This window comes from Microtus oregoni, unplaced genomic scaffold, assembly GCF_018167655.1.
Source record: "Microtus oregoni isolate MIOR12 unplaced genomic scaffold, Mior012 000080F_ref0000499, whole genome shotgun sequence".
NCBI classification, from domain to species: Eukaryota; Metazoa; Chordata; class Mammalia; order Rodentia; family Cricetidae; genus Microtus; species Microtus oregoni.
Genome location: NW_024544538.1, coordinates 5,318,874 through 5,343,785, shown reverse-complemented (window position 1 = coordinate 5,343,785; position 24,912 = coordinate 5,318,874). Strand labels below are relative to the sequence as shown.

Genomic DNA, 24,912 nt, shown 5'->3' with positions numbered 1-24,912 from the left:
AATAGATATCTAGCATATAATGTTGAAATAATGCTAAAGCATTGGTTTGGGGCCCAGATCAATACTTTCATTCCAATCTTGAGAATTTACTAGAAGAGCAGCAACTATCTCTACACTGCTAAAGAGAAATAAAGCATCCTTTCTCTTCTTTGACACATGGTCTCATGGAACTGAAGGTGGCACCATGCTCAGCAACAAAAGCATTCTTAAAGAATGAGTAGCATAGCCGGGCGGTAGTGGCGCACGCCTTTAATCCCAGCACTCGGGTGGCAGAGGCAGGTGGATCTCTGTGAGTTCGAGGCCACCCTGGTCTACAAGAGCTAGTTCCAGGACAGGAACCAAAAAGCTACGGAGAAAACCTGTCTCGAAAATCAAAAAAAAAAAAAAAAAAAAAAAAGGATGAGTAGCATATATTAGTGATAATCTGGCAGAGTTCTCTTTCCTGTGGCATCGAGTAGCGGCCTGCCTTTCATTAACACTAGATAAGTCATTTTATTAGCAATAGATTTCTTTTCTTATTTTCCTTTTCTGTTGGTGCTGGAAATTGAACCAGTCTCAAACATGCTAACTATGTGTCCTACCACTAAGCTCCACTCCCAGACCCAAGTTCTTCTTTTTTTAAATTGTGCATGGAGTTTTGGAGGGAGCACACATGTGGGTGCCACTTGTGATCTTTATATGTGCACAAGACAATGCTGTGGAAATGATTCTTTCCTTAAACACTGACATGGGTTCCAGGGATCAAACTTGCATCACCAAGCTTATTCAGAAAGTGCCTTTACCCAGTGAGATGTCTTGCGAGCCCCCTTAATCCCCTATTTCTAAAAGCTCATTCCAAGAGTTGCCAACTAACTGTGGATAAAGCACGTACTGAAAAGAGTCAATGAAAATAGCACAGGTGTCTTTAGCAATTCTAGACATGTACACAGAAAGCCATGCCAAAGCAGTGCTGTGGGAAACTCACTCGATGCTTCCTTTACCACAAAATGGGCATGATGATTTGCCCATCATTTCAGCATAAGTCATGTCTGATTGCAATTGTGCAAAAATTGTTGTGGCCAACAATACACCATCATGAAGAATAATAAGCATAACACACAGGCTAGCAGGAACTCTAAAATCTGCCTGGGCAGTGGCTTACCTTTTCAGGTAAAGAAGAAGGACAATGATCGCACCTGCAACAATGACCGGAATGATGAGTAACATCGTTATGTAGAATGTGGAGTTCGACTCCTTGCCTACAGAATAGAAAGTTAAGCACAAAGACATGAGAACTACAAATTCTTTTTTGTAATGAGCCAGGCAACAATTCCATTTGCTAGTAAGATCACAGCTATTTCTTTCCTATGTCACAACCCATTTTCCCCAAATTCTTCAATTATCTTACTAGTTTGAAAAATTATCCTATTCTGGTGCCTCAGCTTTCAAGATGAGCAAGTACCTTAAGGACTGTTAGCAACCAGGGCATCTTAACTTGTTTTAGACAGTATTAAATAAAAGACTGCATATCTGACAATGACTGTCCTTTCTTTTTTTCTTCCTTCCTTTCTTTTTCTTCTTTCTTCTTTCTTTTCTTGTTTCTTCTTTCTTTCTTTTCTTTTTTTTTGGGGGGGGGGATTTTCAAGGCAGGGTTTCTCTGTGTAGCCCTGGCTGTCTGGGAACTCACTTTGTAGACCAGGCCAGCCTTAAATTCACAGAGATCTGCCTGCCTGTGCCTCCCAAGTGCTGGGAAGAGGTATGCACCACTACCACCAAGCTTGACTGCCCTTTATTACTATTTACTTAAAGACTTACTATCATACTTTCTTACTGCCACTATTGAATACTTAAATAAATCCTAACAACTACTACCATTATGATTCTTAAAGAGTGCCTCCCCTATATGTCTAGTACCATATCAGGTGCTCTGACATATTTATCTCTGAGCTATTCTATATGTTAGACAATATTATTACAGAACTATGCAGGGATAAGGCTCAGGCAGGCTTCAAATATAGAACTGTCAAATTCCAAACTTTGTTTTTCTATACCTAAAACATGGAAAGCTAATTATATATTTCTATGTTCAACACAAGGGCATGGGATTCTTGAAAGCATCATCAGGACCTAATATCCTTGTCTTAGGGAACTTCAAAAATGACCCTAGATGATTCCTGCCTCCCAGTGATCATACAATCCCCTGTCTAGACATGGGTTGCACTGATTGACTTTCTTCTAAATAACAAAACAGCACCAGTACTGGTCTCTCATTTTCAAGATAAGTGATGACAGACCATACTTTTTACAAGGCTGTTCTTGTAATGGTCTGTCCTATCCCTTTAAGAGACAAGCCCCTCCCACTACCTTCCCCACCTCTACCACTGAGGCAGGTGGATCTTCCTTCTGCTTCCAGTCTTAGCCCCTTCCTTTATGTCTCTCTTCCAAGAAGTAGCTGCTGCTGTGGCTCCTCTTTCCCCCCCCTTTCTTTTCTCTCTCTCTCTCTCTCTCTCTCTCTCTCTCTCTCTCTCTCTCTCTCCCCCTCCCTCTTTCTGCTCTTTCCCCTTCTCCTTTCCCTTTCCTTCCATAACCCACTAGATAAATACCCACTTTCTCTGCATGGCATGCCTATCTATCTCAGTCTCCCTGCCTGGGACTGACTGCTTCTGTGGCCCACCATGGTCTCAGGATCCACTGCCCACTACCGCCACTCGGGGACCTGCAGCGTTTCTGATGCTGTGCCCCCCGGGGAAACCACAGCTTTTATTTTTACCATAGCAGTTCTCTTATAAAGCCTTTCTTGCTAGGATTGCTCACCTGGGGGAGCCTATTTCTATGTCAGAAGGGAGCCCTGTAGACAGGCCTAAGGGGACAGGGAACTAAAAACATATATTTCTACTAGATTCCCACTGCAGATCACAGAAAACTGGATACTTGAAAAAACAAAACTTTTCTTTCATGGTTCGGGAGATAAGAAGTTCAAATTCAAGATACTGGCAAAGCCATGCTCCTTTCTGAAGGCTATAGAAAACAGTCTCCCACTTTTCTCCAGCTTCTGGTAGCTGTCTTTGGAGTTCCTTGGTTGGGGCTACCTTACTCCAGTATCTTCCTTCATCTTCATATGACTTTCCCCCTAGCAGCTCTCTGCGCATCCTCTTCTTTTTTCCCCTTCAGTATACCTAGAAGTGGACTCTTCAGTCCCTGCCAAGCCTTTGGATGAGATTATAATACCACTTGTGGTCCTGATGCAACCCTTGTGAATAGACTCTTAGCCAGGTGGTGGTGGTGACACACACCTTTAATCCCAGCACTCGGGAGGCAGAGGCAGGCGGATCTCTGTGAATTCAAGGCCAGCCTGGTCCACAAGAGCTAGTTCCACGACTGGCTCCAAAGCTACAGAAAAACCCTGTCTCAAAAATCCAAAAACCAAACAAACAAACTAAAACTACACTAGTCTCCTGACCTTGAGAAACTGGTATGTGGTTGGTAGGTGTCTACAATTATAAGCTATTGAACTTTGGTGTCATTTACTTTGTTTTTATGATTTTTTTTATTACTGAGACAGAGCTTCACACTGTAGCCCAGGCTGATTAATGATTCACTATGCAGCCATGGTTGGCCGCAAACATGCCAATCTTCCTGCCCAAAGCCCTTGAGTACTGGAATTATAGATCTTAGCCGCCATTCTTAGATAATGTTGGTGTACTTTGTTCTGTAACAGCAGATAACTAATTCGACCACATCTGACACACACCTTGTTGAGTCTCTCAATGAATAGGGGGTGACATTCTCCAAAAATCCATTCCTCTGACTCTTTTAACACTTTAAAGCCAGGCAGTGGTGGCACATGCCTTTAATCCCAGCACTCAGGAGGCATGGGCAAGCGAATATCTGTGAGTTCGAGGCCAGCCTTGTCTACAAGAGCTAGTTCCAGGACAGCCTCCAAAGCTACACAGAGAAACCCTGTCTCGAAAAACCAAAAAAAAAAAAAAAAAACCCTCCACCACCACCAACAAAATCAGCCTTTGAAAAAGTCTCATATTGGTTTTATATTGCCCCTAGTGGCCACCAAAAGAAAAGCCAATTTCCTCTTCTACCCAGCAATGCCTTAAATTTAAGAATTGAACAGTTCTATCTTCTCAAATTTACTCCATGTACAGTTCCCTATTGAGTTTGAGGTTCTTCAGTATCCTCATTACCCTTCCAACGACAGATTCCAGGCAGTCACTGTATCTCTTACAATGTGATGCTCCACACGCAAATTGGGAAAGGTGTTGCCACAAACTCACTCACACTCTCTCTCTCTCTCTCTCTCTCTCTCTCTCTCTCTCTCTCTCTCTCTGTGTGTGTGTGTGTGTGTGTGTATGTGTTTGCATGTAAGTAAGTAAAAACCAGAGTTAATGTCAGGTATCTTCCTCTTTCTTTCTGCCTTATTTTTAAAGACAGAGTCCCTTCCTAAACCTGGAGCTCACCAATTCAACTAGATTAGCTGGCAAGCAAGCTTCAGAAATCCTCTTGCCCCTACCCCCTGAGTACTGGGATTACATGTGTATACCCCCATGCTAAGCTTTTTCTAAGGAGGTGCTAGGGACTGAACTTAGGTCCCCATGCTTACGCAGCAAGCACTTTACCAGATGAGCTATGTCCTTAGCCTGATTTCATATTTCCTATGGGGATGAACCATGGATGCCCTACCCTGCAACACTATCTTGATGTGTGAGCTACACCAGCACTGTTAGCCAAGACTGCGCATGCATTTTTATCTGGCATCCAACTCAAACAGGTCTTTCTCATGCTTTATTTGAGCATGGCCTACTCAGCATAGCCACTAACAAGGCTTACCTCTATTAAATACCATCAAGCTCATTGCTACCCTCCTGAGCCTATCAACCAGCATAAAGGACAGTCCTCTGGTCCGGTACAACCTGAAAATTTGATGGTGCTTGGCTTCTGTGTTTTTGTTTGGGTTTCTGATAAAGATGGAGATGGGGCAGAGGTGAGGATAACACCCTATGGATCGTGGTCTTCCAAAGAACTGTATGCTGTCTATCAACCCTGGGCGATTTGATAACAATTAGATGGAAAGGAAATGTGCATTTTAAATGCTCTCTGGCATCAAGAAAGAATGGCAAACCCTTTCCCAATCTATTTTGTGTTTCAACTTAATTCCCGCCATCAGTGTTTTAGCCTGTAATGGCACTGTCTTCTCTTACCAATGCTCAGGGCTTCGCTCCAGTTACTCCACAGGTAGTTGTCATCAAAGCATAACCTGTTTGTTTTGACTCTTACTCTGACGGTGTAGACAGTGTCAGCAAGAACACCAGGGAGGATGAAACAGCCTGCACCCTTTGAGACAAAGCAGAAACGCACAAAAATATCATCAGTTAACTCCCCTTAGCTCTGCTGTTGAATGATAATCATTGGTCATATTCTGTATGTGATTAAGACTTGGGTTACAATTCAGATAATCTGACTTTGACTCCTGAAAAACACTGGCAATAATCCACAGAACAAAACAGTTTGCTTTTCACTAAGCATTTCAAGTTTACGCTGTTCCTGACCTGCCCCACCCCCGTTACTTGGTGTCGAAGCCCAGATAACAAAAGCTGAATTAACTGACCTCCATGTTTTGATCAAATTCTGAATTCTGGCATTTGTCCTCTTCAACCTTGAAAAAAAAAGTTCCAAAATTAAAAAAAAAAATGTTTTATGCTTTTTCTTTATGCCACTTTTTTTTTTTTTTTTTTTTTTTTTTTTTTTGGTTTTTCGAGACAGGGTTTCTCTGTGGCTTTCGAGCCTGTCCTGGAACTAGCTCTGTAGACCAGGCTGGTCTCGAACTCACAGAGATCCACCTGCCTCTGCCTCCCGAGTGCTGGGATTAAAGATGTGCACCACCACCGCCCAGCTCTTTTTGCCACTTCTAACAGGCTTTCCTCGCATCCTATTACAAGAACATGTGGGCTGCAGCGATGTGTCAAGCTAAGAGAACTTGCTTCTCTTCCAGAGGACCAAAGTTTGATTTTCAGCATCCATGTTAGGCAGGTCACAACTGTCTACAACTCCAGTTACAGGAAATCTAACACCTCTGGCTTCCTCTGGCACCTTCATTCATATGCACATACCCGTACACACACACACACACACACACACACACACACACACACACATAAATAAAAATGATGCAAAATTTAAAGAAATAAAAGAGAAACATTCAGTGGATAAATAAGCAGTGCTGTGTATATTACATATCCCTAGAATAAAGAAAGTCTTTCCCTCTACCTCACACCGTTCACAAGACCATTTTCAAGTGTGCTGCAAATGGACCTATGGAAAGTCAAGTAAATGAACAAAGGGACCGTAGAGATGGCTCAGTGGCTAAGTGCCCACCGTGCAGGCACAAGGACTAGAGTTCAGAGCAGTAGGACACATATGTAATACTGGGTGTGTGGGTGTGGCATTCACCTGTAAATCCAGCTCCAGAAAGATGGAGGCAAGAGGATTGCCCATAGCAATCTGGAGACCAGCTGTATCAGTGAGGCAGAGGATTGCCCATAGCAATCTAAAGGCTAGCTATATCAATGGGTTCCATGTTTGATTGAGAGATCTATCATTTTCAGTGAAGAAAGTTGAGGCATGATAATGGTGGATTCTCAAAGTCAACCTTGAGCCTCCACACACATGCAAACACACACCTACACCACACATAAGTGAGAGGAAAAAAATAAATGAACAGACATAAACACATAAATATAGCAAGCCATCAGAGGACCCATCTTCATAGCTTTGAAAGAGAAAAGGACGTGTCAAGCAGCACCTATGAACCATAAAGAAATATTTTATAAAATGTTAACACTAAAAAAACCCACAACCTATTAGGGAAACAAGCAGGCCATGTAAAGAAGAAGAAAACATATTGTATAAACCCTAACGAAGGCTGTGAATATATTCTTCCTCTAAATATTAATGAAAGACAGCTCAATAATTGGAAAATGACCTGAAGAGGGAATTCACGAGAAAATATGTACATGGGCAATCAATAAGAAAAAGTTCTTAACTTCACTGGACATCAGGGAAGTGCAAATGAAGTAGAAATAACAACACAGACCTCCCAGAAACTATTAAATGTTGATGGGTCACAAGGTGCCTGCAACTCTCAATTTCTGCTAGATGTGCAAATTGGTACAAACATTTGGAAAATGTTTTCTATAGAGGCATTCATCTGTAACCTTTGGACATCTCACCCCCCACATAAATGGAGGCATGCCCACAGAGAGTTATGCACTTATGTACCAGGAGACAGGTATGCAAATGTCTGTAAACCACTATTCATTGTAGCTTAAACTGGAAATTTGCCAAGTCAATGAGAAAATCCATTAGTAGAAAGCGATACAGTTGCACAATGGGATGCACATGATGAAAATTAACCATCTACGTATACTGGGAAAGTCTTGTAAACTTTATGTTGAATCAAAGATGACAAACCCACAGAAAATATGCTGTGGCATTGATGGTATAATGGTGAACATAGTTGCTGTCCAAATAAGTCACTGATTGAGAGAGAGAAAGAGACATGCAGAGACATAAACCTGTTTCATTTCCTGGGGGTGATTTCAACCCCCTGGGTAAGCTAGTCTCCTCTCAGCCCTCTAGACATGGCTAGAATGCCTGAGAAAGTTTAAATAGTAGCAACAAAACCAATCTACACGATTAGAAGTCCTGATCATAGTTTTCCTTTTGGGGTATAGCACCTAGAATAGATAAGGAGGGGCTTTTGCAGTGTTGGGCTATACAGGTGAAAGGTAATTTGTAAAACTTATTTCTAAAGCTGTCTGCAGAAGCACATGCCTACAATTTCAGCACTTGGAAGGCAGAGGCTGGAGGGCCAGCAGTTCAAGGCCAGCTTTAGCTACACAGTGAGCTTGAGACAAGCTCTATGAGACTCTTTTTCCTAAAAACAAGATAAAAAACAAAGCAAAAACTCAAATAAATAAAATAACTTATAACAATCATTGACATGTATATTATGACTTATGCAATATTTTTCTAGAGTGAATTATATTCTGTTACAAAAATATTTAAAATTGTTTATTTAATGTGTTTATCTGAATGGATGTATGTGCACATATATAGGCAGAAGTCAGAAGAGAGCATTGGATTCTCTAGAAGTTTCGACAGTTCTGATCCCTACCATGTGGGTGGTAGAAACTGAACACAGGTTCTCTACAAGAACAATAGGTGGGCTGTATCACTGAGCCATTTCTTTAGCCCTCCACCACTAATTTTTAAGACACTCATCTTCCTTGTTGAATACCTAAGATATAAATTTGAATTCTTCAACAACAGTCAAACAAATCAAGCATGAAAATCTGTTGCTTAGTCTTAACAATTAAACTTAGGTCAACAAACATTTTAAAAAGTTCCAATAATTTACTTTCATATTGTGTGCATTGGTGTTTTGTCTGCATGTGTGTCTATGTGAGCATGTGGGATTTCCTGGAACTGGAGTTACAGATGGTTGTGCGCCACGGTTGCTAGAATTTGAACCCCAGGCCTCTGCAAGAGCAGCCAGTACTCTTAATCACTGTGAGCCATCTCTCCAGCCCCTGTCAAAGGAACATTTAAACATGGTGTAAGGACCACAACATACCTCCATTAATTTTGGCACTCAATGTCATTCACTAAATAGTCCATACCAGCATTTCTGAAGAGCTAAAAGGCCAACAGAACGAGAAAAGCCTATCATTCCAGTAGTGCATACACAGGCAGAGAAAAAACAGGTAGCCTCAGTGTCCTATTGCTGGAACCACTGGCCTTCTGGGAAATGACAAGTGTCAAGTGCCACTTGAGGGATCAAGCTGTAGACTGATGTCACTTCTTTCCTGGACCATTTCCCAAACATACGAATGCCAAAGTCAGCAAATCACTGTGTAGATTAAGTCTAGGCTCTCATTCCACTGGAAATCCTCACGTATGGGTCAGCAGCTGCTGCTGTCTCTGAGATGAGGAAAACGAGGGCACAGAACACCAAGTAGACAGTTGTCTAGGAAGGAGTGGGGATACGAAAACAATTCCTATCTTATTTCATGATTCTGTTCCAAGCTCTCTCTGAATATAACAGCCCCCAGTATGATGGTAGGAGCCCATGGTCCAGTTTACCCATTCCCAGACCTGCAACTCCAACAGACAACTACAACTCCTCAAGTAGTCTGTCTCATCAGCAAAGCTCAAACTTCGCACACAAAAAGCTGATGTCATTCTAGGGTGGAAGCAGCTGGTGAACATCTGCTTGAAGAAAACACTAAACTCAAGCACAAATAGAGTCATTCCAGAGAGACTACAGTCCGGTCTATGTATATAACATCCACAGCATACATGGTTTCTTTAGTTCAGAAGCGACATATTTCTTAATATTTATTAATTCAACAAGACTTTAATTAGTATGTTTTTTTAAGTACTAGGGATTGAACCTAGGACCTCAAGCATGCTAGGCAAGGGTTCTACCACTAAGATATAGACTTAGCCCTCATTTATTGTACCAGGTAATCTTGGGCTAAGTCGAAGACACAGAGACTGGCCTCTGAGTTCATACTGACTTACAAGTTGTGTGAAAGTTCTTCAACCTTGGTTTCTCAAAAATACGGGTTCCCATACTACTAGCTTCATGGGTTATTACGAACTAGTCCATCAGACGCCCTTAGACCAGTGTCTCTGTAGTATGTTCTAGACAGCTAATAAATGGTAGGCATTAGTGTTAAGAGAAGTACTAAGGTGGTCTCCAGGGGCTAAAAACACAAACTTGGGGTTAAGACTTTTGCTTCAATCTCTTTGAGTTTTTATATTCCACATGAGCATTTTGCTGGCATGTATGCTCCATGGTGCCCTCAGAAGCCAGAAGATGGCATCAAATCCCTAGAACTGAAGTTACAGTCAGTCTTGGGCCACCATGTAGGAACTGAGAATCAAAGCCAAGTCTTCCAGCAAAGCAGCCAGTTCTCTTAACAACTGGACCATCCCTCTAGCCCCTTTTGCTTAAATCATGATTCTTTTACTAGAAATATGGCCTTAGGTGTAACGAAACTTTCCCAATGTAAGGCAGGGATCAAATAACGGGACATAGGTCCCTAGGCTTAGTGTGATCTCTAAATGAGAGAACTGAGAGAAAGTACTTAGTAATAAACCTAAATAGTCACCATTTGGTGGATATAAGTTGTTAGTACCAAGGACAGAATGAAGTCAACACGACCTGCTATCTGTTGCCTACTTTCAACAGAGAGAAGAGGCCTAAGTGTGGTCAAGCTTTAGAAAGCAAATGAGTTCAGAGAAGCAGTACTTGTTTTGGCATTTCCCACAGAAGCACCAGGGGAGAGTAAAGGCTGGAGTGTTCGAAATACTCACTTTGCTTTCAATCCCAACATTCTCCCCTCCCTGCCCCCAGAAATAATTTCTTTTCGCATGGGGACATGGTGCTTTCTAACACTCACAAGGACTGAACATTATTACATAGCTTCATTTGCAAACGCCCTGAAGGGCTCTGTCCTGCTGTGGAGCTGGGCATTCCCTGTGGAGTTAGAGAATGTCAACATTGACTTATTTTCATAAGCATTTGGAGAGTTCCATAATGAGCGAAAACAAGTGGACCCAGAACTTTTAGCCGCATGCAAGATACTGGGTTCCTCTAAAAGCAATCTAACACAGTTTAGTACAGACCTTCTAAAATGAAACTGCACAAAGGACCCCGACCAGTAGCAAACAAGAGAGCAAGGTACTGTCGTGGTCTTGAGGCGCCACCTTATGGAAACATACACCTAGGATGGTCTGGCTTGAAATCTGGACCTACAAAGGGTTTTTAGTTATTACATTTAGTGTGTACCTGGGCATATGTGCATGTGTGTGGGTGTGTGACTGATACGGCACACATGGGGAGGTCAGAGGAAAACTTTGCAGGAATTGCTTCCCTCCTTCCACCCCTGTGGATCCCACAGCTCATAAGGCTTAGCAGCAAACCACTGAGCAATCAGGCCAGCCTCCCCACTCCAACTGAAATTTTCTAAGCAAAGCAACAAAGTCCTCACAAGAATCTATAAAACATAATGGGACCGATGCCCTAAAGTTACACCATATTCTGATGAAGGCCCCACAGAGACTTTCAATTTGTATGTTTTGCATCGGTTTTTGGACGGCAGATATGAGTGTAATCCAACAGGCACTGACTATTTCAATTTGACTACATTCCTGCCACAAACTCCAAGAAAACAGAGTGTCCTCCCTAGGGCCTCTACACACCTGCACGGGTTTGTCTCTGCCTATTGCTGAAACACTGCTCCTGTCTTGTTCTGGCCACGCCCGCTCCCTCCGCTCTCAACCACATCAAGCCCACTCTTGACTCCGGTTTTCTTTCATCTGCTGCCCCTTCTAACCCCAATTCCGCACACAGCTAGCTCCTGCTAAGCACTCTGCTCTCATCTCAAATACCATTATTGCGTGTGACTTCCCTACCTAATATTTCCTCAGGCCCTTCTAGTCCTTCTACTTATCAGACCATTTGCTTTTCCTTCATAATACACTGTGAAATTAGTTGACTAAGTCACATACTTATTTTCAACCAGCAATCTCCATGAGGTGAAAGAGAGAGCGAGAAATGTTTATCAACTGTCATTTTCATTGCTGTGGCAAGCAAATGTGTCTGGTACATGGCAGACAATAGCAATGTTTTAAGCAATTTAAACCCTGCACCCAATACTTCTGTAAACCTTCAAAACCTGCACTATGCCTTATTTTTAATTTTTTTATTATCTGCTGACAAATGTTAAGAGCTACATTTAATTATTTTAGTAAAAGAAAACACTCCATAAAAGACCTATCATCTAACCAAACTTACAGAGAAAGGAGAATGTAGTCCATTTTGACTGTTTTTGACATCCACTTCAGAAGATAAGCATCTGCTGCTAAAATTCTGAGGATTCTTCCACTGCACAAATAAGACATCATTTTTGAAGAAAAGATGTTCAATATGTGGAGGACCAGGTTTCACTGAAAGATAGAAGAAAGAAAATTAGTTTCTACAAGTTCATTTAATTATGTGTATATAAGATATGATTATATATGTAAACTGGATAATGAAGGTTCACAAAGTGAAATCAAAATAGGGCTGATGGCTTTTAATGGCCTCACATGATCTGATATAGAGTTTGAGAATTTCTGATTACCCACAATTAGCAGAGGAAGTGTATTTAAAACTGCCCAGTAAAATGGATTTAAGGAGAGCTTTTGGGGTTATCTGGTAAATGACATGAACTCTGATCTGAGTCTAGTCAGAAAATGGTCAAAGCAGAACCAGGACATCTAGATGCCACACAGAGGATAGAGAAAATGAGTTCTTGGATGCACAGGTACTTCCACCACATGGGTAAGAAAATACTAGGTACCAGAGGCTTCTCGAGCTCTCCCTCGCTGATGCCACTCCAAGATCATGATTTTAAAAAAATAGCCTGCTCTCCACTACAGGCTGTAACGTGTCTGTACTTTGATAACATTTTGTTAAGCGAAGCAATCTGACCTAAAACAAGAGGAGTGCAGTGATCCTGCTCCTGTGAAATACTAAGGGAGCTGTAGTCAAAGGAATCGACTGCAGAGGCATGCTGCCAAGAGGGAAACAGAACTCCTGCTTAATAGGTAGAATTTCACTTGTGCATGACGAAAAACGTATAGATGCTGGGCAGTGGTGGCACACACCTTTAATCCCAGCACTTTGTAAGTGGAGGCAAGTGGGTCTCTGCAAGTTCGAGGCCAGCCTGGTCTACAGACCGAGTTCCAGGACAGCCAGGACTTTTATATAGAGAAATTCTGTCTCAAAACAAGAAAAGAAAAGAAAAATCTCTTATAGAGATCTTCTGTACAACAATATGAATATACTTAGCACTACTGTGCGTGTACAATGATAATGATGATTAGAATCCCAATTAAGAATAAAATACTTTGCCGGGCAGTGGTGGCGCACACCTTTAATCCCAGCACTCAGGAGGCAGAGGCAGGCGGATCTCTGTGAGTTCGAGGCCAGCCTGGTCTACAAGAGCTAGTTCCAGGACAGGAACCAAAAAGCTATGGAGAAACCCTGTCTCGAAAAATAAAAAAAAAATAAAAAATAAAAAAAGAATAAAATACTTTGAAAGCAATAGCTTTCAAAGGTCACATTACTTTTGCAGGAATGAACTGTACTTAAGAATAAGGAACAGAAAATAATGGGTAATTAACAGAAAACATATAGAGGCCAACTTCTTGTCAAGAAGAATTATTCTTTATGTTACCATTAATTCCAAAACGACCAGTAAAATAAACCTTAAAACCCTACCTAAGATAGTCTGCCAAAGAAGTAAGAGGAAAAAGAGGACTTTACTTTGGCCAACCCCATGTGATAAACTATCCTGACCTCACTCTCTTGGCCTACAAACTAGGCTGCCTTTGGTCCCCTGCTACAGTTGACTTCCAAGATTATCTGGAGGAGTGGTAAGTAGTGTTTTGCTTACAGATTTAGATAAGCCTTTGCCAAAAGATGCCTCTTTTCTATTAATCATTTAGCCAGAATCTGAGCTCCCTCATAGGTTACCGCAACAAGCAAACCGACATACTGACATTATTTTCCTTTGGAGATTTACAAAACGCCTTTTCATACCTCATGCCCTTTGGCGCTTACAATTTTTTGGAGTTGAAGTGGACTATATATTCCATTTTACAAATAAAGAAACACTCAAAAAGGGTCTATATGCTTTGACAAGAGGAGGCACTAGGTCCTCAACCAAATATTGGTTGTTCAAGTTGAAGCCTTGTGCTGGTTAATTTTGTCATTGAAATGAACTGGAGTCCTGGGAAGAGCAAGCCTCAACTGAGGATGTGTCTCTATCAGACAGACCTGCAGCCATATCTGTAGGGCACTTTGTTGGTTGATGATTGATGTGGCAGGACCTAGGCAACTGTGAGCAATTCCACCTCCAAATAGGCCGAGCAAACCAAAGGGAGCAGCTAGTAATCAGCCTTCATCTACGGTCTCTGCGTCAGTCTCTTCCTCCAGTCTCCCGCCTTGAGCTCCTTCCTCAGCATCCTTCAACAATGGTCTGTGACATGGAAATGTAAGACAAATAAACTCTTTCCTCCCCAAGTTGATTTGGACCAGTGTTTTATCAAAGTAACAGAGAAGTAAACTACCACTGGCCTCTCTAACAAGTCGATACTTAGCCAATATGACCAGATCTGGGTGTCCTAGACCGTGCGTGTGCCATGTGGAGTTCCGCAATTGGAATACAGTGGTGAGTGCATAGTTTAGTGGTAGAGCATTGCTCAGCATCCGCAAGGTCCTACACTCAATCCCCAGCACTGTACCCCATCCAAGGCTTTCTAGCCAAAAGATTATTCAGAGACTATAACATCTGAAGAGCAGCTCTCCAGAGTACCAAAGTGAAACGAGATCTCTGAGTCAGGGAGCCCAGGTTCCAATCTTGGCCGCACAACTGGCTGCCCTAATAAATCTCTGCCTGTTTCTAAGTCAACGAGAAGAAAGCACGTGGTACTCATGTTCCAGAAATACCATTTCTCATCTGCGTCTTAAAGCATCAATCAAAGAAAAGCGTGTGTGCATGCAGTCTCTTGTTCCAGGAAGATCTTCAGACCGAAATTTATCATCTTCAATTATTTGCTTTAACCATTCAAAGACAGAACGACCTTTCATCCATGCTGTCCAAGGGGGCTTTGCAAACTTACCACGGGAAATTAAAGACACTATTTTGAAGGATGGCCTAATTTTCCCAGCAGTGTCCTTGACCATGATTTGAATGTTGTGCTGCTCAAAACTCGAATCTACTTTAGTCAGTTTAAAGGAACAGCTCATGCGTTGACCTTCTTTATAGATGTTTTCACACTGAAGAACTTTCCCCAGGCTGCTGTACCTACAAGATAAAATGAGACAATGCTCTGAGTTATTTTGAAGAAGGTCAAGAGACAAGGGTAGTTATTTAAAAAAAATGGCAGAAAGAAATCTCCATGAGAAACAATATATGCAATAAAGCATGATCGTTTTTAAGAGCCCGATTTCTAACATGGCTCATTTCATATTCTAGGAGAAAAGATTGTCCTTTGACAATGGGCATTAGTACTCAGGATAGCCATAGGCACTGGAACCCTTCCATTGCTCTTCTGTATGAGGGGAGAAGTTCTGAAGCCAGAATGAGAAGGTTTACCCCTTCTGAAAAGGCAGATATACCGAACCTCAGTGGCTTCCCTCTGCTCCACTCTGTCTCTTTCTTCCCGGCTCCAGGAGCGGGGGGGGGGGGGGGGGGGGATAGTCATAATGACATTCGTCTCTACTTCTGTTTTATGTGTGGATGTATCCATGGGTGTCCGCACATATGCATATAGAGGCAAGAGGGAAGTGTTGATGTTTTCCTCCATGGCTCTCCACTTTGTAACTTGAGACAGGGTGGCTCACTGGTACTTGGATTACATTTACTGATCAGCAAGCCGCAGGGATCCTTCATTCTTCTCTATTTCAGTACTAGGATTAAAAAAGCACACACCTCTATACCCAGCTTTTTTTTTTTTTAAGAAAAAAATATGAGTGCTAAGGATGTGAATGAAGATCCTCATGGTTACAAAGTAAGCAGTATATGTACCAAAAAGGTCATCTCCTCAGCACCTCCCTTTCCCTACTTCTGATTTCCTTATCCATGCATTCTGCTGGTCACCCCATCCTTCTACTTTAATATGTATTCTGGGCAATTCCTAAACTTGACCATTCACCTCAGAATTCCTCCAAGATTTTGTAGGTTTTGTTCGTTTGTTTGTTTATTCCAGACAGTGTCTGTGTGGCCTGGAATTCACCAGGCTTGCCTGGAAATCACAGATACCCACCTGCCTCTGTCTCCTGAGTGCTGGGATTAAAGGTGTATGCCACCACCCTGCTCATCCCAGACTTTAAGGATTCTTCCCGTTTGCCTCAGCCATTGACTGAAGACACCATATGTACCTACCCTATCCCTCACCAAACTGCCATTTCTGCCACATTCCCATTTCTCCCACTCCGTGTTCATTTTCTTGATGTTCCTTAGATACATTGAAATAATGAACCTTTTTTTTTTCTTTTTTCTCCATATCCTAGCACCAAATTCTGTTTGCCAACTCTCTTGGAGTCTCATCTTCTGTGATACTCCCACTGGTCACCCCCTAATTCATGATCTCACAGCTTCAGACTTCATACTTGACCCCTCTAATCTTCATTACTAATGCCTTCTCATTACCGCCAGATCAGCATTTGAGCACACGATGACTTTCGCAGTGTTCACTCTACCGTCCAGCTTTAAGAATTAGTGCTGCTGGCATCCTAAATCCCATTTCATCTCTACCCATGCCTTCCCAAGTGACCATGAGCACCTAGACAATGTGTTTATTACACTCTCTCTGTCTCTCTTTCACATCAGCTATCAGAGAACTCTATTTTTTAGGAACTGGAACAAGACAAGGTCAAGTCTTACATCATCTGCCACAGTTGCAGTTGTGCAAAGGTTCTGTAGAAAAGGAAGATCACTTTTAAAAATGAGCAAAGAACAGAGAGTCTCAAACCCTCACCTGTAACCTCAGAATTATCTGTAGTTCTTCCTGAGCTCAGAAAACACAAAATCCTGCTGCAAACCAGGTTTGTTTTTTTTTTAATGAAAATGTAATATGTTTACTCTACAAATACTACAAAGCAGTGTTTTGATATAGAATGTCTGTCAAGAGAAAGTGCATTCCTTTATGTTGCTGTTGTTGAGACACAGGGTCTTGATGGCCAGACTGGCCTCAAACTCACTCTGTTGTCAAAAGATAAACTTGAACTCCTAGGATTGTCCAGTCTCCCCCTCCAAAGTGCTACTATGATCATCTAAAAGCACGAAATCTTTCCTCTTAGTTGTAAGTCTCTATGGATCATAAAAGAAAACTTCTAGAATCTTAAATTATGGCCATGAGCAGTTTTGGGATTAGACAGTCCTGGAATGTTTTCCAATCAAAACAGAAACTAACACTACTAATGACATTGTCTTCTTACATAGCAAAAGCTAGTGATAAATGTGACTTTAAAAATATAATGAGAGGAACTCCTGTGATGTACAGCCTTCTGGGTTCATTGTTCATTTTGTCCCCCCGCCAACAGTTCATAGATAACTCGTGGACTCTGAAGGTGATTAATGTGTGTGGGGAAGATCCCTACAATTCATCAAGTTGACCGGACTGGAGCTCTTCAGGTCAGGCTCTTTCCAATCCCAAACGACCCTGCTATGATACAAGTCACTGCTCTGGCTTGACAAACCATGATTTTGAATTAAAAAAAAATAATCTCCCCATTTTCTGACTGGGGACTAGGGCAAACAGTCTGGCAAATAGTGCAATGTGATCTACATGGATACCTAGGCCATTGTTCGGGTTTGCTAACCAATAACATGTCTGGACTCCCTTGCCTTTGGGGTTTTGATTGAAAGGAATCCATCTAGGGAAGTGGAGGGGAGGAGGAAGCATGGGCTTGATGCCAATTCCATGTGGAAGGAGAAGTGAGAATCACTGAGTGGTGACTGTATCTGCAAGGGAGCACAAATAACCAACAAACATCGGTATCTCCAGCCCTCAGGAGCTGCCATGCTGACCGTCAATCACGATTCCAAGCACTTTTTATATAGCAGCCCCCAACTTCAGAAGTAGTTAACATCACCATCCCCATTTTACAGATGATAAAACCGAGGCTCAGAGATAAGAAAGGCTTATTACAAGTAAGGATTTGAGCACACACATAGTCTGGCACCAGAATGAAGAAGTTGTGGAGTGGTGAGAGCAGACAACACAGGACAACACCGTCCAACAGAAATGGGCCATCCAATACAACAGTCATCTGTGACCTCTGGAACTGGCCGGTCAGACGGAGTCAGCGAGGTTTTAATTTCGTTGAAATTAAACTGTAAACAGCCTGTGGTGGTTTGAATGAGAATGGTCCCCATTAGTCATATACTTGAATGCTCCATCCTTAGTTGGTAGAAACGTTCGGGAAGGATTCAGAGAGCTGGCCTTGTTGGAGAAGGTGTGTCCCTGGAGGTGGATTTGGAGTTTTGGAAAACCCATGCCACTCCCAGTTAGCTATCTTTCTGTCTCGTAGTTAAGGGTCAAGATGTGGACTCTCAGCTACTGTTCCAATGCCATGCCTGGTTGGCTGCTGTCTCATCATGATAGTCATGAACTCTAACCTTCTGGAACTGTTAGCCCCAAATTAAACACTTTATTTTAAAAGCTGTCTCAGTCATAAAGTCTTAGCACAGCAATAGAAAAGGAACTAAGGCAGAGTCATACATAGCTAGCCTCTCCTGTACTGAGCAGCCAAGTCCACACTACGTAAACCATGGAAAGAGCATCTGTCAAATGACCAGCACTGGAAATACATTGACAAGAAGTAGTATCTTTGATAACTGACCACTGGGGTGTCAGCAAACCACCACTTTCCAGATCACTCCTTGAGCCATGTCCAGTTACAGATTGTGCTCTGCCAGAATGCTTCAACTTGGGGCCGAAGGCCAACTCAAACACTGTTTGTTGTCAACTGTGACAAGAGCCTGCACCATCTCAGAGAAGAATGCTTTCCCAGATTAATCCCAAGAAGGCTGTCTTAGTCAGTTAGGGTTTTTATTGCTGTGAAGAGACACCATGACCATGTCAACTCTGATAAAGGAAAACATTTAATTGGGGCTAGCTTACAGTTCAGAGGTTTAGTCCTTTATCATCATGGCAGGGACATGGCGGAGTGCAGGCAGATAGGGTGCTGGAGAAGGAGCTGAGAGTTCTACATCTGAATCCCCAGGCAAGCAGAAGCAACCATGTGTCACACTGAGTATAGTTTGAGCAAGGAGACCTCAAAGCCTACCTCCACAGTGACACACTTCCTCCAACAAGGCTACACCTACTCCAACAAAGCCACACCTCCTAATAGTGCCACTCCCTATGGGGGCATTTTCTTTCAAACCGCCACAGGGACATTGCACGGCTTGCACTGAGTCTTGGTTTTTGCTAGCATATCTCCAGGGCGTGCACACCTCCTCCTATTTTTTATTTAATAGATCCTTAAGGACTAGTTCACCCCAATTGTAATAACTGATTGCTTTCCTTCAGTCTGTTGTAAAATGAGGTCATTTTAAGACTCCCCCTCACTCTCTTTCTAATCCCCTCCTATAGACACATTTCTAAAGGCTTTCCCTGTGATAACTCTGGGGTTAACAGCATAATAAACACAGGCATGCTACCAATTCCTAAGGTATCTTTCAAACCTATACTAACATCTCTCTATGCCTTTCACTGCAGCACAGAGCCAGGCGACTCCTAAAGGCTTAATTCTGTTTGTTACCCTGCTACCAAGTCTTGGGGAGCCAGACGTACTCAACCCTTCTTTTTCACTCCCGGACTATAGAGATCCTGCACTGCTTATATTTCTACGTCCTCATCCTATCCCCGACTGTTCTCTAGTTTTGGATCCTACCAAGAATTTCATAACTGATTTATGTAACACGTACCCCAAGTGTCGAGTGCTGGGGGAAGCAAAACACTGCCTCTGCTCGCAAAGGAGATTGCAGCCTGGAGAAGGGAACTACCACCAAGTAAACAGGAAATGATGATGCACTGTGCAGGGCATCGTGACACTCAAAGGTACTGCTGGGGATATGTCTCCAGACTTGAGAGGTACAGGAAGACAGTCTGAAGAGGAAATTGCATCTTAGCGGAGCGGAGGACAAACAGGATGCATTAGGTCAATGGACTGTGAAAGAAGGTAGAATACGTTCCCACTGGTCTAGGTAAAGATCCCTGTTTGAGTACCACTATTCTGGGTATTGAAGAGACCGTGTAAAGAGTGGAAATAAATTCAGTGTAGGCTGTAAGAGGGGCAGAAGTCCAAGGAGGGGGATGAGACACGCTAGACAGGTTGCCAGTAGCCAGGCAATCAGGGGCTTTGTCTGTCATGTTGAAGAGTATGGTAGGCTTTACCATAAAGGTACAAGAGTGCCACACGATGCATAAGAAAAGGTGATCCAGTGGGTACCAAGAATGAACAATGGGAACTTTTACATGGAGATGAGGGACTGGGAAAAAGAAGCCTACAGAGTTGTCCACACAATCTTAGGACCACCTGGCTTTACATGTGGTGTGTCTTAACCTTATCACGCTGACCCTCCCAACCAATAGGGAGGAGGGTGATTGCAATGCCCCGGGACATTTAGGAGGATTTCATTCAACAATGAAAAAGTGATTTGAGGGGGCTGACATGCCGAGCCTAGTTTATATAGTGCACACTTGCACGCACATATATATTGAAATATCATGTGATAGCCCATAAATATGCAATATTTTATGCATCATTTAAAAATAAATTTAAATGAAAATACCATATGGGGGTTTCACACTCTGCTTCATGATCTGCCCATACCCATGAGTGTTTTAATATAGTATGAATATCTTCCATGATGTAAGCAGGCAAAATGGTCACTCTAAGAAGATTTTGCTTTCTTTCCTTAAGGTCTTGTGCATGTTGGGCAAATCCTCTACCCCTGAGCCACAGGCACAATCTGATATTCCAGAACATACATCTTCAGAGGTGCTAGACATGGTCCCGTGCCTTTCTCTCAGAGATGTTTTATGGAACAAGTGAGGAGAACAAGGCCATGGAGAGGACAGATTCCCAAGGTTGGACTCCTTTCTCCAGCCAGCTGTCACGGTGTCTCAATATCCTTGCCCTAGACAGACTTTGTTTTTTTGTCAACTTGACATAAACCTAGACATATCTGGAAAGAGGAAAGGAGTCTCTATTGAAGTATTGTTTCCATGGGATTGCTCTGTGGGCAAGGCTGTGAAGAAGCATTTTCTTCATTAGTGACTGGTGTGAGCGAGCCCAGCCCATTGCGAGTGGGACCACCTCAGGGCGGGTGGTCCTAGCCTGTGGAAGAACACTGAGTATACCAGGGGGAGCAAGTAATTAGGACTCCTCCATGGCCTCTACTTCAGTTCCTGCCTCCAGGTTCCTGCCTGAGTTCTAGCCCTGAATTCTGCTCAAGAGGAGCTATAAACTTTAGGTTAAAAGAAACCCTCTCATCCCCTGGCTGCTTTTTTTTTTATCATTTTATACAGAAATATAATCATGACTAATGCAATATTCATGATTGATAGGGAGATAGATAGAGGAGGGTGGGTAGTAGGTACGGTAAGAGGGTAAGGAGTAAGTTCAGTGTTCTACAGCTAGCAGGGCTAGTGCCCCTAACAGCTAATTACAAAGATAAGAAATGAGTTTGAAGGCTTTCAGCATACAGAAACAACAGTTTTTGAGGAGAGAGATATGGTATTTAGCATGACTTGGTCACAGCATATAGCTTATAAAAACCAAATTATAATATATTCCACAAATATTTACAAATATCAAATCAATGAAGTCTTTTGGGCCTTTATAAAGCGTAAATAAACCTGCTTGTAAAAATCCCCCAATTTCAGGCAGGCATGATGATCCCAGGAGTATTGCCACAGTCTGGGGCCAGCCTGGGATACACAGTGAGCTCCAGGCTAGCCTAAGCTACAGTGTGAGAACCTGTTTCAAAAACAGAGAAAGGAATGTAGTGTGTGTGTGTGTGTGTGTGTGTGTGTGTGTGTGTGTGTGTGTGTATTATGGATCTTGGGAATTGTGCTGCTTTTTTTTTTGAAGCCCATTTTATATGGTATGTGATGTGTAGAATTTCATTCCAGTGACATTCTTGAAATAACAAAATTATATGGACGGAGGACAGATCGGTGAGTGGCCGCCAGAGGTTAGAGACTTGGGTGAGAGGAATGAAAAGGAGGACGGGATGGCAGAGGCTATGAAAGAGCAACTGGCGGGAACGTTGTAGTGGTGGAGCCATGTGGTGTGATAAAAGCTACATAGAACTCTACACACAAATACACACGAGACTGGTGTCATGTGACAAGGCCATAGACTGTCGATAGCAATTTCCTGGTGTTTAGATTGCTCTAGAGTTGACCACTGAGAGAAAAGGAATGAAAGGAGTGTGGGGTCTTCCCAGATACATGTCGCGCTAGTGTGGGAATGGGCATTTCAAACCAGGAAGTGCTTTTAAGTTGATGTATTTTCTAGTCAGTTGTCACTTCTTCTTGTGGTGTTTTTGGTGGTTTGTTTTTTGTTCTTTGTTTTTTTTTAAGGGTGGACATTCTTTTACCTTTTTATACTTTTTAAACATCGTATTACATTTATTTATTCATAGTATTTATTTAGTGGGAGGTACACATGTCATTGAGCATGTGAGCAGGTCAGAGAACAACTTACGAGACTCACCACGTGGGTTCCAGAGATCAAATTCAGGCCTCCAGGCCTGGCAGCAAGTGCCTTTGACCTGCTGGGCTTTCTTAATGTGTCTTTCCTTTTTTATTTTTTTCCAGATTAGTTTTTAAGTTCCCATACCAAATAATGTGTTTCATTACTAATTACTCATCTACTGCCTTCATAGATAAAGAATAGCCTCATCAGGCCATGACATTTGCAAGGCTCTGGTGGTTTGTTGCTTGTTTGTTTTGGAGGCAGGTTTCTCTGTGACGCCTTGGCTGTCTTGGAACTCACTCTGTAGACCAGGCTGGCCACGAACCCACAGAGATCTGCCTGGCTCTGTCTCCCAAGTGCTGGATTTAAATGTGTGTGCCACAACTGCCGGGCCAAGGCCCTGAGTTTTATCCCCACCACCATATATTAAGAATAGGCTATTCCTCTTTAAAATAAGGCTGACCTCAAAGGCTCCCAACACAACCACAATGTTCCAGTTAGTCTGTTGCGCCTACAGTGCATGCTCACCAGTAGTAAAGAGTATAGTTTGTGTCAGGACTTGTATTCCTTCCAGGAAGCCAGGAACACTTCATATAGCTCAGGTTGTGCGAAATACACTGGAGTTCAGTCACAGCAGACTCAGGATCACCTAGAATGTCCAGGCAAGAGTCCTTGTCATGGAAAGTAGTTATCGACCTAACCCCTAATCTCCACACCCATTGTGCCCAGAAGTCACTTAGGACAGTAAAAATGCAAATGTAATTCAGTCACAGCTTTCCTTCTCACCTCTTTATACAACAAAAGCATCTTTTGTGGGGCTTTTGTTTGTTTTTTTCCTTTGTCTTAATTATTCATTCATTTATTTATGTTTACATGCCAATTCCAGATCCCCCATCCTCTCCACTCACTTTCCCCCACCCCACTCCCATCTGCTCCTCAGAGAGGGTAAGACCTCCCCTGGGAAGTCAACTTAGTTTGTCCTGTCCCCTTGTGGAGGCAGGCCAAGCCTCCCCACCCCACGCCTAGGCTGAGCAAGGCATCTCTCCATAGAGAAAGGGTTCCACAAGGTCAGCTCATGCATTAAGAAAGCATCTTTTGTATCTCTAAAGGAGCCTTACTCTTCTTCTAACTAGAGAAAATGGTGAAAAGTCAAATAATATTTCAGCCATATTCAGTGACTACGGAATAACTGAATGGATGTAAAAATACAAACAGCCCCTATATTCTATCATTTTTATTAGTTGTTTTAATTAAAATATAATTGTCACTCCCCCCTTCTCTTTCTTATCCCCATCACCCTCATATCCCCTTTCCTTCCCCTCAAATTGATGGCCTTTTTAAAGCTGGCATATGTATGCAGAAATATATAAATTCAACCAGCTGAGTCTGTTTTTGTTGTTTGCTGAGTGTATGATTTCAGGGCTGACCAGTTGGTATTGTGTGTCTGTATATGGGTGTGTGCATGAGGGAACAGGTGCCTGCAGAGGTCAGAAGCATACAGCACCCTGGAGCTGGAGTGAGAGGTGGCTGTGAGCAATCTGACACGGATGCTTAAAACCTAAGTAGGGTCCTCTGGAAGAGGCAAGCCTTTTTATAAAGACAATTTACCTGCCTTTCTTCTCGTCAGTACTGACATCTAGGGAATTTCTAGGGGATCAGAAGCCTAACCTAAGCTTTAATAGTTGCTTGTTGTATGCTGTGGTTTTAGGTGCTCTCCTCCTATCCCCCTTCTCTGACATGGTTTCCTAGGATGACCTAGAACTTGTCATGGAGCACAAACTGACTCTGAACTTGTAATCTTCTTATCTCATTCCCTTGAGTACTTGGATTAGAGGTGTGGATCACTAAGATGGCCATCTTTATCTTTTGTTATTCTTTATTTTGTTACTCTTTGTTATTCTTGCTGGATTTTTTTCAAGAAACTGGCTCAATCTCCAGACTCCCAACAATTCTTCCTGTCTCAGCCTCACAAGGAATGTGACTACCGGCACTTGCCACCACACGTGGCCTGAAATCATCCTGATATACATCTTTCTTGATAAAGAGGTTTCATTTATCATGTCCCTACATTATTTAATGCCTGTGTTTAAAATGTCAGCCTTTAACCTTCATGCTTCTTGAAGGAATACTCTACTGAGCCATCATGAACCATTTTATGTCACAATATAACTGCTTTTCAAGTTAGTGAACTTCCAAAATTACAAATATGGTTGGCCAAGTTGGCTTTGTTTTGGTTTTTCAAGACAAGGTTTCTCTGTGTAGCCCTGGCTGTCCTGGGACTCACTCTGTAGACCAGGCTGGTCTTGAACTCACAGAGATCCACCTGCCTCTGCTTCCCGAGTGCTGGGATTAAAGGTGTGTGCCCATCATGGCCATGCTGGTTTAAATCATGATCTCAGTTACCTGGCAGTCCTAACTTTTATACCTTTAAGAGCAGTGCCTCATACGGTTTTTCTTTTGATCAGCGCAAATCAGAGAATGCCTTAAACAGCAAGTCATGCAGTGCTAAGGTTTAGAGGCTGGAGATGGGACCTGGATCTGCCTAACAAAGGGCCAGAATAATATGAAAAGACAAAATGTGCAAAAAT

The 24,912-nt window shown here is 42.5% G+C and overlaps 1 protein-coding gene across 1 annotated transcript in view; it reads right to left on the bottom strand.

Annotated features, from left to right (window-relative positions):
* The window catches only part of Il13ra1 (interleukin 13 receptor subunit alpha 1), a 62,378-nt gene that overhangs the window by 18,265 nt on the left and 19,201 nt on the right, over positions 1-24,912 (bottom strand). Inside the window, exons 4-9 of the mRNA XM_041642914.1 lie at positions 22,853-22,973; positions 14,728-14,912; positions 11,855-12,006; positions 5,597-5,644; positions 5,190-5,322; positions 1,142-1,238 (exon numbers count right to left, since the gene is read on the bottom strand). Of these exons, the coding sequence (XP_041498848.1) occupies positions 1,142-1,238; positions 5,190-5,322; positions 5,597-5,644; positions 11,855-12,006; positions 14,728-14,912; positions 22,853-22,973 (736 nt within the window). The remainder of the gene's footprint in view (positions 1-1,141; positions 1,239-5,189; positions 5,323-5,596; positions 5,645-11,854; positions 12,007-14,727; positions 14,913-22,852; positions 22,974-24,912) is intronic.